The sequence below is a fragment of the Nerophis lumbriciformis genome, linkage group LG01, assembly GCF_033978685.3.
Source record: "Nerophis lumbriciformis linkage group LG01, RoL_Nlum_v2.1, whole genome shotgun sequence".
In the NCBI taxonomy this organism is placed as follows: Eukaryota; Metazoa; Chordata; class Actinopteri; order Syngnathiformes; family Syngnathidae; genus Nerophis; species Nerophis lumbriciformis.
In genome coordinates this window covers 15,023,823-15,038,437 of record NC_084548.2, presented here as the reverse complement: position 1 = coordinate 15,038,437, position 14,615 = coordinate 15,023,823, and the positions used below count along the sequence as shown (strand labels likewise).

The following is a 14,615-nucleotide window of genomic DNA, read 5'->3' as shown; positions in this document are numbered from 1 at the left end:
CATCTTATTAAGGTCATTTCTACATCGGGGTAATTTTCACCCATAAAGCCTGCGGGCCATATTTTAATGTGCATTTGTTTTGGCGCCGCTGTCGTTCGCGCGCTCGTCTGCTCTGCCGGGAAATAGATGGCGACATTAACGAGCGATTAATTAAACGCAGCAGCAACGTTAATGATGAGGACACTGCTGCTTTGCAACATACACATGGCAGTTTATTATCTCGCACACACGCCTGCCATTATTATTATTATTATTATTATTATGTTGGTAAAGTACTGTAAATCAAACATTTCGAGGCACAAATGGAAGACCCATGAACGTCACGTATTAAAATATATTTTAACTTTATTAATGTGGAATAACATTTTTATATTTTTCTATCTGATTCGTTTTGCTGATTGTCTTGGGAGCATCACGTGGTTTCTTATAATAAACAATGTTGGATTTGACTGTTTCGTTGCACTTTTTTTTTTTAAATTTCGATTCAACGTTGTAACAATTTCACAATTATTATGTATCCTTTTTATATTTTAATTCAATTGTCATTTAAAATGTACATTGAATTTCGCCTTCATGGATAATAAATACAACATAAACGCAATTCAATGTTTTTTGTTTTCTTTTTGTTTTACTTTGAAATTCGACAATTTAAAAATAAAACTCAAACGATTTATTGTTAATTATTTTTCGTTGTGGTTAAAACGATTTCGATCGAAAGAAAGCTGGTCAGGCCCTTTAGAGAAAATACACGTCCCGGATTAGTGGTCAGAATTCCTGCAATGGATGTAAGGTCTTACACCCAATTAAAAAACAATAATTAATGCATTTTCAATTTATTAATATTATTTATTTTTTTAAGGAAAATGCGACTTCAATTAATATATATATATATTTTTTTACAAAGGACACTGGAATATATTTTTAATTGATATGTTCACATGTGCATGTCCTAAATAAAATGTCTCCATGTGGGTATACAATATGTGTGTGTGTGTGTGGGCAGGTCGTGTTCATGTTCCATATTTACACGCTGCACAAGTGGACTGCGTGTGGACTGCACCGTCTCACATGTCCAATGTGCGCTGATGGTATCTGCACTAAAAGTCTAATCCAGAAACCTGGAGCCTTTTCCACTGTGGATCAAGCTTGAGTTTCATTGTGTGTGTAGTGTGTGTGTGCGTGTGCGTGTGCGTGTGCGTGGTGGTTGTGTGGTTCAGTCACCACGCAGTCTTGACCGCACCAATCTGCAGTAAAAATACTTGTGAACACACACACACACACACACACACACACACACACACACACACACACACACACACACACCTCCTTCCTCTTTTTGTCTCGCCATTTTTATAATATCATTCATATTTATATTATAACTGCAGCCTTATAGTTTTGCAGCGCCTGCATGTGCAACATTCCCTGCATCCTGTTGTTACTTTCGTTTAATAACTGCACCTTCATGCATGCACGAGAAGCTATTTTGTGTGTGTGTGTTATTATTGTGGCATGCACGTGCAGTCGATTCGAAATCGTGGATGATATAATCGGATATTCAGTTTGTTTAAAGCTGACAGGCCAAGTCATATGGTGCGTGCATGTGCCACTATATTAGGGACACTACCCCATGCAAAATGCACGATTTAATAATATGCATGGCTTAATTGTTGCTAAATGTAATAACGAACTGATGGATGCAAAGTGGCAAAGGCTGACTATATACTCCTGCCTTGCTTGCAGCCAAAACAGAAAAAAAAGGAGAGAGAGAGAGAGAGAGAGAGAGAGAGAGAAATCCTTGTAAAGAGTAATTAAGTAACTTAAAAAAACAGCCAACCCAAATGTCCACCTAATAAGTTGCATTCAAATAACAAAAAAAAAAGTGCAGACAGTCTGTTTATTATTAGTCTTTATTCGGTATTTGTTTTTGAGGGTGCATGAGCTAATCGATATATGAGCCGATCAATCAAAACAATACGTCATTAATGGCAAGTTGCCACTTTTTTTTTCTTTCTCCCACGCACTAACTAACACCACCTATGCAAAACCAACACTCATTATTGTCGATTGAAATTCCCTTTTGTCAGCCCAATTTCCCGACGAAAATAACGTGCGCGTGCTCCCAAATAAATGACACTTAGGGACAAGCGGTAGGAAAAATGGATGGATGGATGCAATGAAACCAATCGAACAGGTCTTTCTCTCAATGACAGGTTTTAGTCATGTCGCATTATTATTTTTTTAAATTATTTAGAACAAGTGGTAATAATACCTGAATTTTATTTGCAGGGTCATGCATTATAATAATAATAATAATAATAATAATAATAATAATAATAAAGATAATTATTGTTATTATTATTATTGTCTCCGAGGAGAAATTTGTCTTGGACATCTAGACACGGCGTTTTACACACACACACACACACACACACACACACACACACACACACACACACACACATATATATACAGTTCATCAAATAAGTAAACACAATATTGTCACATTTTAATGTAAACAATACAAACCTTCTATAAATGGGACTTTTTTTTAATACATTTTTTTAGTGTCACGCCCGGTGAGTGTATTGTTTTTTTTGTTTTTTTTGTTTTTTAAATTTATTTATTTATTTATTTTGCCAAATATCACCGTGCGTAAAATAACGCACATGTCACATTTGACATAGCAGGAAAAAAAAATACAGTGCCAAAATGCCAAGGAAAAAAAAACCATGCAACTAATATATGCTAATTGCTGCTGATTATTATTGATTAATGATCACCCTTCTTTTATTTCACTTCCACTCGTGCGCGGGGAGAAAAAAAAAACACCCCGTGGCAATTTCTGTCCAATATGCTTGGGACATGTTTGATGAGCTTTGGGGGTGCGAATCAATGACCACATGCCGACACTTAATTGCCGCAAATTACAATATATTAAAATGTGCTTACAATAGTTGTTTTGTTGCTTAAATATCCTAAAAAAAATAATACTATAATGAAAATAATCAGACGAATATATTAATTAATGATAATTGTTTATGCGGTGTGTGTGTGTGTGTGTGCGTCTGCAGGCCTGATGTAAACAAAACGCGCGTGTTGTGATTAGTGCGCGCCTTCCAGCCCGACTGCAGTCGCTCCATCATCACGGATCTTTAATAGGCTCCAACACAGAGCCGCCTTTATTTAGCCAAAAAAAAAAAAAAAAAACCCAGACGGAAACCATTCCCATATGACCTGGAGGCTGCAGAGGGCCCGTGCGTGATGCAGGCTCCATGTGGCACCCGGCCCACCGCGCTCGGGTTAAACGTGCAGTACGCTAATACAACACGTCACAATATTGCACATTAATTAAAACGCTATAAAGTTCATGCATTAAAATAAGTACAATAATATCACATTTATGGGATTTTGGCTTGCACATGCACGGTGTTTTTTTTCTTCTTTTTTTTCCTTGCAGGTGCAAAGTCATGCATGCACTTAATTTGTTTTTGCAGCTTATAAAACAAACCCCTTGCAAAATACAACACGTGGACGTTGTTGGAAATGGATTATGTATTTTTTTTTTTTTTTTTTTTTTTTTGGCGTGCACACACAGAAATAACCCATGACATATATTTATGTGCACTTTTGGACATCTGAGGAAGAATCCATCAATAACAAACTTGTATCCCCCCCTCTATTGTCAAGCAATCTGCAAAAAAAAAAAATAATAATAGGGGGGGAAAAAAAAGGCGTTAATAAAATGGTTAAATGCACATATGGGTGATAATAGTGAGTTCTTACCTCGGCTGCGGAGAAAGGCGCACAAATGCAAGTGGGCGCTGGCATGCGCGCAGGAGCGGTGCTGGGTGGGCTGGGAGCTGGGAGGAAGGCAGAAAGGGGGTGGGGGTGGGGGGGAGGGACGAAGGTGAGACCGCGAGGAGAGAGCAGCGTGAGGAGGAGGAGAGGAGGAGGGGAAGAGATAAGTGATCTAAAGGGGAGACGATAGGACAAGGGGGGGAAGAAGAAAAAAAAAGAAAAAAAAAGTGATGATGATGAATACATTGGAAAGTTTTTTGGCCCCGGCGAGGGTGTCAGCTCGAATGGGCTGGTGCGCATGTGCGAAGGTGTCCGAACTGACAATGCTGGTGAGATGAAGATAGTGTTGTTGCTGCTTCTGGGCTCACGGAGGACGACGAGAGGAATCTACAAGGCGACAAGATGAGGTCCAAGGCGAGGGCGAGAAAACTGGCTAAAAGTAGGTGCTGCGTTTCAGTGCGGTTTTTTTTTCTCTCCCTTCTCCCTCCTCTACTCCTTCCTTCTCCTTGCCCGGCTTCCTAAAAGTCGCACTGCTTCTTCTCCTTCTTTTTCCCCCGCACCAAAGAAAAGTATTTTGTCATTTTTGTCGTGTCGAACGAGGAGGGGGGAAAACATTTTTGGTTTGCACGGATAACTTTTTATTCTGGACGCTCCTTTTGCGCCTTGATTGTGCGCGCTTTTGCTTCCGTGCGTAAAAACAAAAAAAGTTTCCCCGATGAGAAAGCGACGCGAACCACGCAAACCTATCCCTCTTTTTTTTTATTTTTTTTTATTTTTTAAACATCGCCATGTTTAGAGGTGTTGTTTTGGAATTACGGAGATGTACAGTAACTTTTTTTTAATTTTGTTATTTTATTTTTTACTTTGAAATAAAGTCTGGTGAAATCACATTGCCTGCTCGCGTAAAAGTGGGCGCTTCACCCCCCCCCCCCCCCCCCCCCCCTACACACACACACACACACACACACACACACACACACACACACACACACACACACACACACATGCGTGCATACTTACAGCATGCTTTGCTTTTTCAGACGGGCTTGGAAAAAAAAAAGGAAAAAAAATCATATTTATTTTTCATTTTTAATACTTGAAATGCATGCACGAAGATCCCCCCTACATAAAAAAAAAAAAAAACAAACAAAAAAAACCGGAGAGGGTGGGGGCGGAGGGTGTCCCCTCAAAAAGAGTGTCAATCAACAAATGCAAAAAAAGCAGACGCAAACGTGCACTTTTGGTGCGTCACATTTGGGAATTGCGCGCTCTTGGTGCACGTTTGCTTTTATTTGTTATTGCTGATGATTGGTGTGTTTTAATTTTAATATAAATAACTATTCATATATCAGGCTCCAGCGCCCCCCGCGACCCCAAAGGGAATAAGCGGTAGAAAATGGATGGATGGATATCAGTTAATTTCATCATTAAGAAGACAATGACCTCATGATGGTGACGAGTGGCCTTATGACAGCTGTGCTATTTTTGATATGCTTCCCAATTTTTAAAAAGTCATTCCCTCCGAACCATCCATTAATTTGTAAAACTTTGTCATATATCCTGTTATTATTTAGATGATTGGTATTATAATTATTATTATTATTATTATTTGCAAGCTTTTATGACTGATGTGCAAAACCTCTTGAATTTAACCACAGCAGCCATTCAATTTAATAATAACATTTATTAAAATTGTAGTTCTTTTTTTTTTTTTTTTTTGGAGATAACATGGAATACATTAAAAATAATAATTGAAATGTTTTTATATGAATTGAATTTAGCATTAACTGTTGCATTTGCAGTGGTAATTTACTACACTCCTAAAGTCATAATGTTGCTGTAATTTTCTATACCAGGAGATGTTTTTTTTTTTTGGTTTATAAGTTTCAAGCCACCCAAAAAAGAAAGAAATGAAAGCAAAAAAAAAAAAAAAAAAAGGGGCAAAAGGGGGCTAATTGCTGTGCTTAGTACATAATTGCTTAAACGTGTCGAGCAGCCTGCTTCTTGCCAGCAGTTGCACTTGGTCCTGATCTCTAAACAGCCCGAATTGATAGTCTGTTGATCCTGGTGCTAATGAACACAAATACCTGGCTTTGGAGCACTGACCTCAGATCAGTTGCACACATCACATTGAGTGCGTGCAGGACAAAAATGACAAAAATCCAAATCTTAAACGATGCAAACTTTTGAATGGGGACGTGGGAAATAGTCAGCTGCGTGTGTGTGTGTGTGTTTGTAAAAATGTGTGTGTGTGTGTGTGTGTGTGTGTGTGTTATGTTGTCGCTGCAGCTGCTACATCATTTTATTTTCTAAGTTCCCTATTTTGTTTTTTCCCCTCATTGAACACACACTTGCACATTCATGCAAAACTAAAGGCCGCGATCCCTTGGTAACGTGTGGCACATGTTGCATGCGTGTGTGTGTTGAGATGGAGGCTCACGTTGTGCAGAGCCTTGCCTTCCTTTATTCTGGTGCCCTGTGCAGAATATAGACGACCTCCAGTCAAGAAGAGGAAATATTAATAATCATTTTTGTTTCAAATGCATTTTATATTCCTGTTGTTTTTTTTTGTTGTTTTTTTTTCATTTTCTGTTTATTATGATGATTTCTAATTTCACCTTTTAAATACAACCTGATTGAACAGTGAAAGGCTTAACTAATTTTGGCCACATTTTTAAATGCAATTTAAATGTATTATCTACAGTATATGTTTTTCCTTGCCCTGATGTGGGATCTGAGCCGAGGATGTCGTTGTGGCTTGTGCAGCCCTTTGAGACACTCGTGATTTTGGGCTATATAAATCAACTTTGATTGATTGAACTTACATATTCAGTTATATCATGTTTATGGCAGTTGTGCAATTGTTTTAATTGCAATATTTAAATTGACCCATTGACACTGCTGTGTGTGTATTTTGTATTTTTATTTTATTTTTTTTCCCCACACATGCACACACACTTGCAATAATTACCATGTAACAGTTTTCCTCCATGTGAAGACCCAGGAAGGTGTTCAATGGTTCTGGCCACAATTTAACACACTTTATTGATTATCAATAGCTGCTTAGTTGCTGCAGCTTGTCTGCACCATTAATTAAGAAAAAAAAAAGAAGTGATTTCTCTGTGTGCAGTGAATGTGCACAAACATCTTGTTTAATGCATTACTTTAAAAAACATCTGTACATGCTATGACCAGATTGACCTTTAAGTGTAGACATTATAAGGTTTGTTGTAACTGCCTTTATAAGCACTTGATGATTGTTTTGACGGATGTAATAAGTCTCAACACTAAAACAACCTCTGCCCTCCGCCGCTGCGTGTGCATGCTCCCATCTCTCACTGCTCGGCCAAATGTGCACACATTGTTGAATGGAGCCAAATTTGGCCTGTTTTGTGTCCTTAATGTTACAACTTATTTAATCAGCGTGTGGTCGACTGCATCACAGTGTTGGATTTCACTGGTTTTGACGTCAAAATGAGAACGGAAAGCAATGTAACATGTCGTCGAGACACGGCCGCATGCGTGTTTGTACTCTTTGTCAACATTGCGCAGTTCCAGTCATGGTGTTGCATGCCAACAAAAACACACAGGCTCTCTTTAATAAGTAATCACGTTCTTCTAATGTATTATCCTGCATTACAAAAACAATTATGCCTTTAGGCCACGGGTGTCAAATGTACAGCCCGCTAAGTATAAAAAATTAGCCAAAATTTTGGAGTGAAAGAAACTGCTGTTCTAAATGTGTCCACTAGATGTCACAATAGCAATTATTTGTATCTTTGTAGATGATGCTACACATGTACAAACAAATAAACCACATGATGTTAATGCACACTACATAAATAACATCCTGTAATTTGATTTTGATATTTTTTATCTTGATAGATTGAAAATTAACACCAATGAGTTGACTGATGAACATTATCACATCATTTATTCAGAAAGTATAAATAATGACAAATAAAGGTAGAATACTATTAACCGCAACATTAGGATTTGCAACAAGAAACAATTTTCTGCAAGTAAAAATATGATTTGCAAGTATTGTAAAGCCATATAGAGCACATACCAATGTTCTGTTCATAATGAGTGCTTTTCTTAAACTACATGATATAATCCAATACAGTAGCCTTCAAGTCATGTTTATGGCCTCACAAAGGGCTCTACCTGCAAATATACAGAGTCTGTTTTCACTCAGAGAACTCGGGGGTGTCCTGAAATTCAAACATAACATTGTGAAATAACATCCTGTAATTTGATTTTGTTATTATTTTTTTATCTTGATAGATTGAAAATTGATGAATGAGAAAATCCAATGAGTTGACTGATGAACATTATCACATAATTTATTCAGAAAGTATAAATAACGACAAATAAATACTATTAGTCGCAACATGTAAATGTAAACAAAAAAACAACACAAGGTTTGTACATTTTCAGAATGTGCTTGTTCTATTTTTAAACAAAGAAAACAATCTGAAGTTGTCTTTATTTTGATGTTATCGTGTCGTGATTTTACCAGTCCGGCCCACTTGGGAGTAGATTTTTCTCTGAAATTCAAACATAACATTGTGAAATAACATCCTGTAATTTGATTTTGTTATTTTTTTTATCTTGATAGATTGAAAATTAATGAATGAGAAAATCCAATGAGTTGACTGATGAACATTATCACATAATTTATTCAGAAAGAATAAATAACGACAAATAAAGGTAGAATACTAATAACCTCAACATGTAAGTGTAAACAAAAAAACAACATACATTTTCTGAATGTGCTTGTTCTATTTTTAAACAAAGAAAACAATCTGAAGTTGTCTTTATTTTTATGTTATCGTGTTGTGATTTTACCAGTCCGGCCCACTTGGGAGTAGATTTTTCTCCATGTGGCCCCCGATCTAAAATGAGTTTGACACCCCTGCTTTAGGCTATTTGAAGTATGCAGCTTTTGTTCTGTAGTTTTTTGGGATGTAGATTCCGCACAGTTGTGCCCAGTGCGGGCTTACATACAGTCGAATTCCCAATTTTATATTTTCCAGGTCAGCTCCATAAAAGCGCCTTCTCATGATATTTTGATCCGGTGCATTGATATTAAACCTTCCAATGATTTTGCCACTTTGTAACTTGTCAAAGGAGGACTTTTTTTTTTTTTAATATATATTTTTTATTCCTTCAAATTGAGTAAAGTTATACTGTCGCGCTTCCAGTAAGTCCAAAGTCAAGCGTGTGTCTGGTTCTGTAGCACATGGTCTTCATTTGACTCATAAAACGATACGCATACAGATGAATGTCTTTATGTAACTATAACTTCAGATTGAAAGAGCAGACTTTTAAAGCGAATGTGCAGCTCTCGTTTCTTTATGTCTGTCTGAAGGTCTCTTTTAAACTTGGTTTGAATTAGAGAAAAGTAAATACTGCTTGGGATGACTCACCTGACTATCTTCATTCATTAGAATAGGTTATGTTTTTTGTCATTTTTACGACTCTCTTACTCATACAGTTAACATTGTTTGTCTCCATGCAGGAAAATACTTCCATAGTGATTCAGTCACTCTTGTCTTATTGGTGCTTCTGCCCAGGACAGGTCTCTAAACTGGTCACACATGTACCCTTAAAGGGGAACATTATCACAATTTCAGAAGGGTTAAAACCATTAAAAATCAGTTCCCAGTGGCTTATTTTATTTTTCGAAGTTTTTTTCAAAATTTTACCCATCACGCAATATCCCTAAAAAAAGCTTCAAAGTGCCTGATTTTAACCATCGTTATATACACCCGTCCATTTTCCTGTGACGTCACACAGTGATGCCAACACAAACAAAAAGCAAGGTATAGCGACATTAGCTCGGATTCAGACTCGGATTTCAGCGGCTTAACACTGTCTGATAAGATAATTACTAACAACTATGAACTAGGTTTACAGCATATGAAATACATTTGGCAACAACATGCACTTTGAGAGTGCAGACAGCCCATTTCAGGCGCGCTAAGAATATATATTTTTCCACGATTTCAACACTCAGGTTAACCACACCTAAATAGACACAAAATACTGCATTACACAAGACTACCCGAATGTACTCGAATGATTGAAAAAAATAAATGTTTTTAAGCTAAATTATTGCTAAACACAGTTTGTGTATAATAATTTACCTAAAACCGCGAGTAATGAATACAGTTTTCATCAATTAATATATTCTGTAGACATACCCTCATCCGCTCTCTTTTCCTGAAAGCTGATCTGTCCAGTTTTGGAGTTGATGTCAGCAGGCCAGGGAAGCTAGGGTCGATATTCTTCTCTTGATCATCTTCGGTGGCATAAGGGACGGTGTGAGCCAAGACATCCAGGGGGTTTAGCTCGCTCGTCTGCGGGAACAAACTGTCGCCATTGCTTGCCGTGCTACCGAGGCCCTTTGTCCCTGAATAGCTCACACACTCCGGCAGATTCAATGGGGGTCTGGCGGCAGATTTCTTTGACTTTATCGTTGGAAATGCATCTGCTTTGAGTGTCGCAGGATATCCACACATTCTTGCCATCTCTGTCGTAGCATAGCTTTCGTCGGTAAAGTGTGCAGAACAAACGACTGACCATTTTCGTCGGCTTTCCCCACAGCCTCGTATTTCGTATTCAAAATTCTTGCCACTTTCGCATCTTTGGGCCACCGGTGCAACTTGAATCCGTCCCTGTTCGTGTTGTTACACCCTCCGACAACACACCGACGAAAGTGAGAAAATGGCGCTCCGAGAGCGAATAATAGAAAGGCGTTTAATTCGCCAACATTCACCCATTTAGAGTTCGGAAATCGGTTAAAAAAATATATGGTCTTTTTTCTGCAACATCAAGGTATATATTGACGCTTACATAGGTCTGGTGATAATGTTCCCCTTTAAATGTTAAAAAACCAAAACTGAATTTCAGACATTACAGTCATGTTTGAACAAGAAGCAGGGCCAAAAACACAGTATCAATAATTATGCCTTAAAGGGAATCCATGTGATTTTAACCTACATTTAAAACACTTCCTTGAGGTCTACATAATATGTATTGGATATGCTTTGGTGTAAATTTTTGCGTAAATTTTGCTGCGCTATAACATTTACAACCCGCAAGACGTGTGTTTATGGCGGCGTTCCCCAAATAAAATGAAATCACGCCCCGCTCTCTCCAAAAGTATCAAAATGTATCTTTTGAAGATGTCCAAAAACGCCGCCATATAGATTCACCCAGTCACAACATAAGGTATACCTGCACACGCTCTAATCGATACATTCACGTTACAGCACGTCGGTGTTATTATGCGCATGCCAAGATTGGATAAAAATGACACTTTATTATACCTCATACAGAGCTACTTCCCCTCTGACTGCCAAGTAAGCATGTCCACCTCAGTGTGATGTCACAACGTCGCCAGACTGCAAAACCCTGCGGACAGAGGCATCTGAAACTGCATGCAAACTCACATCCAGATGCATGCATTTTATAATTTGATGCTTTGGCATAAAACGAGTATCGAGCATCGTAACAAAATGTATAAGTCAGAACCGACAAATATCACCATAGCTCCCCTTTAAATTAAAAATATTTTTTACTCGCGTAGACATTGTGCAACAGTGTTAAACATTTAGTCTCATGTTAACAAATAACCATTCGATGAAATAGTTGATCAATATAATGTACCCAGAAATCATTTTGTAAATATTATCTCTTTAAAACACGTTGTAAAGGAATACATATCCTTCGAAAGTATGTCTTTAAAGATGCACTTTTTAATCAACATACAATTATGAAATTAATTAAAAGATTTTATGGAATAATAAATGAACACCACACTAGAAATGCAAATAATGCATGTGTTCAGAAATGGATGATCGACTTAAACATTTTGGATGAAAGAGACATATCATGGAATGATATTTGGAAAAATGCCAATAAGCCCTCTAGAAGCATTAAAAATAAGTCAATTTAAGATCTTGAATAGATTGTATTTTACATCTTCTCAGCTGTTTAAAATTGGTGCAGTAGATAGCAAATTATGTGTGAAGTGTCGGGCAGCTGAGGGAACTCTTGTTCATTTATTGTGGGAATGTCAGAGAATAAAAGAGTTATGGTTGAAAACAACAAAAGAACCAATCCCATTCCTAAATATAAACATCCCAATGGCACTGCAAACTTGTATTCTTGGTGATCTGCATCCATTTAGTCACGTGTCATCAAAGAGTAAAAATGCATTTCTTTCAATATGCATCATAACAAAAAGGGTAATAATAAAATCATGGATATATGCTGATAGTCCAACTCATACTGACTGGTACACACAAGCTATGGAAATTATATCAGTAGAACAAAACTGCATTTAGTCTAGATAATAATGATTCATATATTGGAATATGGGATCCATTGTTTAAATTTGTTTAACTATTAAAGTAACTTAAAATATGACTTATTTTGTCTGTGTGGAAAATATTGGACACGATATGTTGTCTGTCTATCTGTGTTGGCCCTGCGATGAGGTGGCGACTTGTCCAGGGTGTACCCCGCCTTCCGCCCGATTGTAGCTGAGATAGGCTCCAGCGCCCCCCGCGACCCCAAAGGGAATAAGCGGTAGAAAATGGATGGATGGATGGATGTTGCCAAGCTTATGAGATGTGATGCAAGTGTAAGCCACTGACACTAGTGTTCATTTTTTTTTTTTTTTTTTTATAAATGGCTGTGATGATAATGTTAATGAGGGATTTCTAATCGCTGCTATGTTGGAATTCTTATGAATACTGATACTGTTGTTGATATTATTCAATTTTGTTTGACTACCTTTGGATTGTTTTGTGTCATGTTTGTGTGTCTTCTCAATTGCTCTGTTGATTGCTATTCTGAATGTTGCTGGGTCGGGTTTGGTTTTGGAATTGTATTATTAGGGACCGCAATGTCCCTTTGGGACAGAGGACCCTATTGTATTTGTAAGGTTTTATTATTATTATTCCGCTGCCTCTCTGAGCTGTAATTTGACCCCCTTAACATCCTTCAAAACTCACCATATTTGACACACACATCAGGACTGGCGAAAATTGCCATTTAATTAAAAAACCAAACCCCAAAACTCAAAATTGCGCTCTAGCGCCCCCTAGGAAAAAACACAGACAACACTGCTTGTAACTTCCAGTAGGAATGTCGTAGAGACATGAAACAAAAACCTCTATGTTGGTCTGCCTTAGGAAGTTGGCAATTCCCCCTTCAAAACAAAAAGTTAGTAAAAACAGTCACTTTTGCCTCTGAGCTGTAATTTGACCCCCTTAACAGGCTTCAAAACTCACCATATTTGACACACACATCAGGACTCCAAAAATTGCCATCTAATCAAAAAACCAAACTCCAAAACTCAAAATTGCGCTCTAACGCCTCCTAGGAAAAAACACAGACAAAACTGCTTGTAACTTCCGGTAGGAATGTCGTAGAGACATGAAACAAAAACCTCTATGTAGGTCTGCATTAGACCTAGATTTCATACATTGACATCTTTCAGCAAAAATCAACAGGAAGTTAGCAATTCCCCCTTCAAAACAAAAAGTTAGTAAAAACAGTCACTTTTGCCTCTTTGAGCTGTAATTTGACCCCCTCAACATGCTTCAAAAACTCACCATATTTGACACACACATCAGGACTGGCAAAAATTGCCATCTAATCAAAAAACCAAACCCCAAAACTCAAAATTGCGCTCTAGCGCCTACTAGGAAAAAACACAGACAAACATGCTTGTAACTTCCGGTGGGAATGTCGTAGAGACATGAAACAAAAACCTCTATGTAGGTCTGCCTTAGACCTAGATTTCATACATTGACGTCCTTCAGCAAAAATCAACAGGAAGTTGGCAAGTCCCCCTTCAAAACAAAAAGTTAGTAAAAACAGTCACTTTTGCCTCTTTGAGCTGTAATTTGACCCCTTTAATATGCTTCAAAACTCACCAAACTGGACACACACATCAGGACTGGCAAAAATTGCGATAAAAAAAAAACCAACCCCAAAACTCAAAATTGCGCTCTAGCGCCCCCTAGGAAGAAAACACAGACACAACTGCTCCTAGGAAGAAAACTCAGACAAAACCGCCTGTAACTTCCAGTAGGAATGTCTTAGAGACATGAAACAAAAACCTCTATGTAGGTCTGACTTAGACCTACATTTCATGTATTGACAAACCCCAGCAAAAATCAACAGGAAGTTTGCAATTCCCCCTTCAAAACAAAAGTTTCGTAAAAACCGGTCACCTCTTTTCAAACATTATCTCCTCTGAGCACGTTTGTCGTGTCGGCTTCAAACTAGCACAGGAGAGAGATTGAATCCTTCTGTTTAAAAGATGACCAAAGAGTTTTAATTACTGCTCCGGTTTGGATTTTATGTGCCGTCAAATTCGGTCCCGTCCATCGCTGCTTGCAACTTTAATTATATTAGTATTGTGTATTATTTTGTTGGATTGATTAATAAAAAAAACTAAACAAAAAAACCCAACATATATTTATTATTTCTACCTGTAGGTGTCATTAAGAGTTAAGAGTTTTCGTGGTCTAAGGCGGTGGTCCCCAACCTTTTTTGCACCACGGACCGGTTTGATGTAGGCATTACTTTCAGGGACCGGCTTTCCACTTGTGCCAGATAAATACAGCAAAAATAAGTGCATGAAAAATACAACTCTCTATAACGCTGAATTAGTGGGAGCCCTGGACTTGTTTCTTTGCAATGAGATGCAGATGGAAATCAGCCTTTGGATACAATCTGTCACATTTATATTTCATATGGTCCTTAATGTGCAAAGTTATACCAAATATAAC

At 37.7% G+C, this 14,615-nt stretch overlaps 1 protein-coding gene across 9 annotated transcripts in view; it reads left to right on the top strand.

The window, feature by feature from the left end:
- The window catches only part of prdm16 (PR domain containing 16), a 755,270-nt gene that overhangs the window by 178,797 nt on the left and 561,858 nt on the right, over window positions 1-14,615 (top strand). For 4 of the 9 annotated variants that reach the window (XM_061975937.1, XM_061975866.1, XM_061975876.1 and 1 more), the window contains exon 1: window positions 3,951-4,237. The exons of 3 other annotated variants lie outside the window; for them this stretch is intronic. In XM_061975937.1, coding sequence (XP_061831921.1) covers window positions 4,201-4,237 — 37 coding nt within the window. In that variant the 5' untranslated portion in view covers window positions 3,951-4,200. Of the gene's footprint in view, window positions 1-3,949; window positions 4,238-14,615 lie in introns of those variants that run through there. 2 more of the 9 variants (XM_061975856.1, XM_061975885.1) reach the window with 2 other exon arrangements.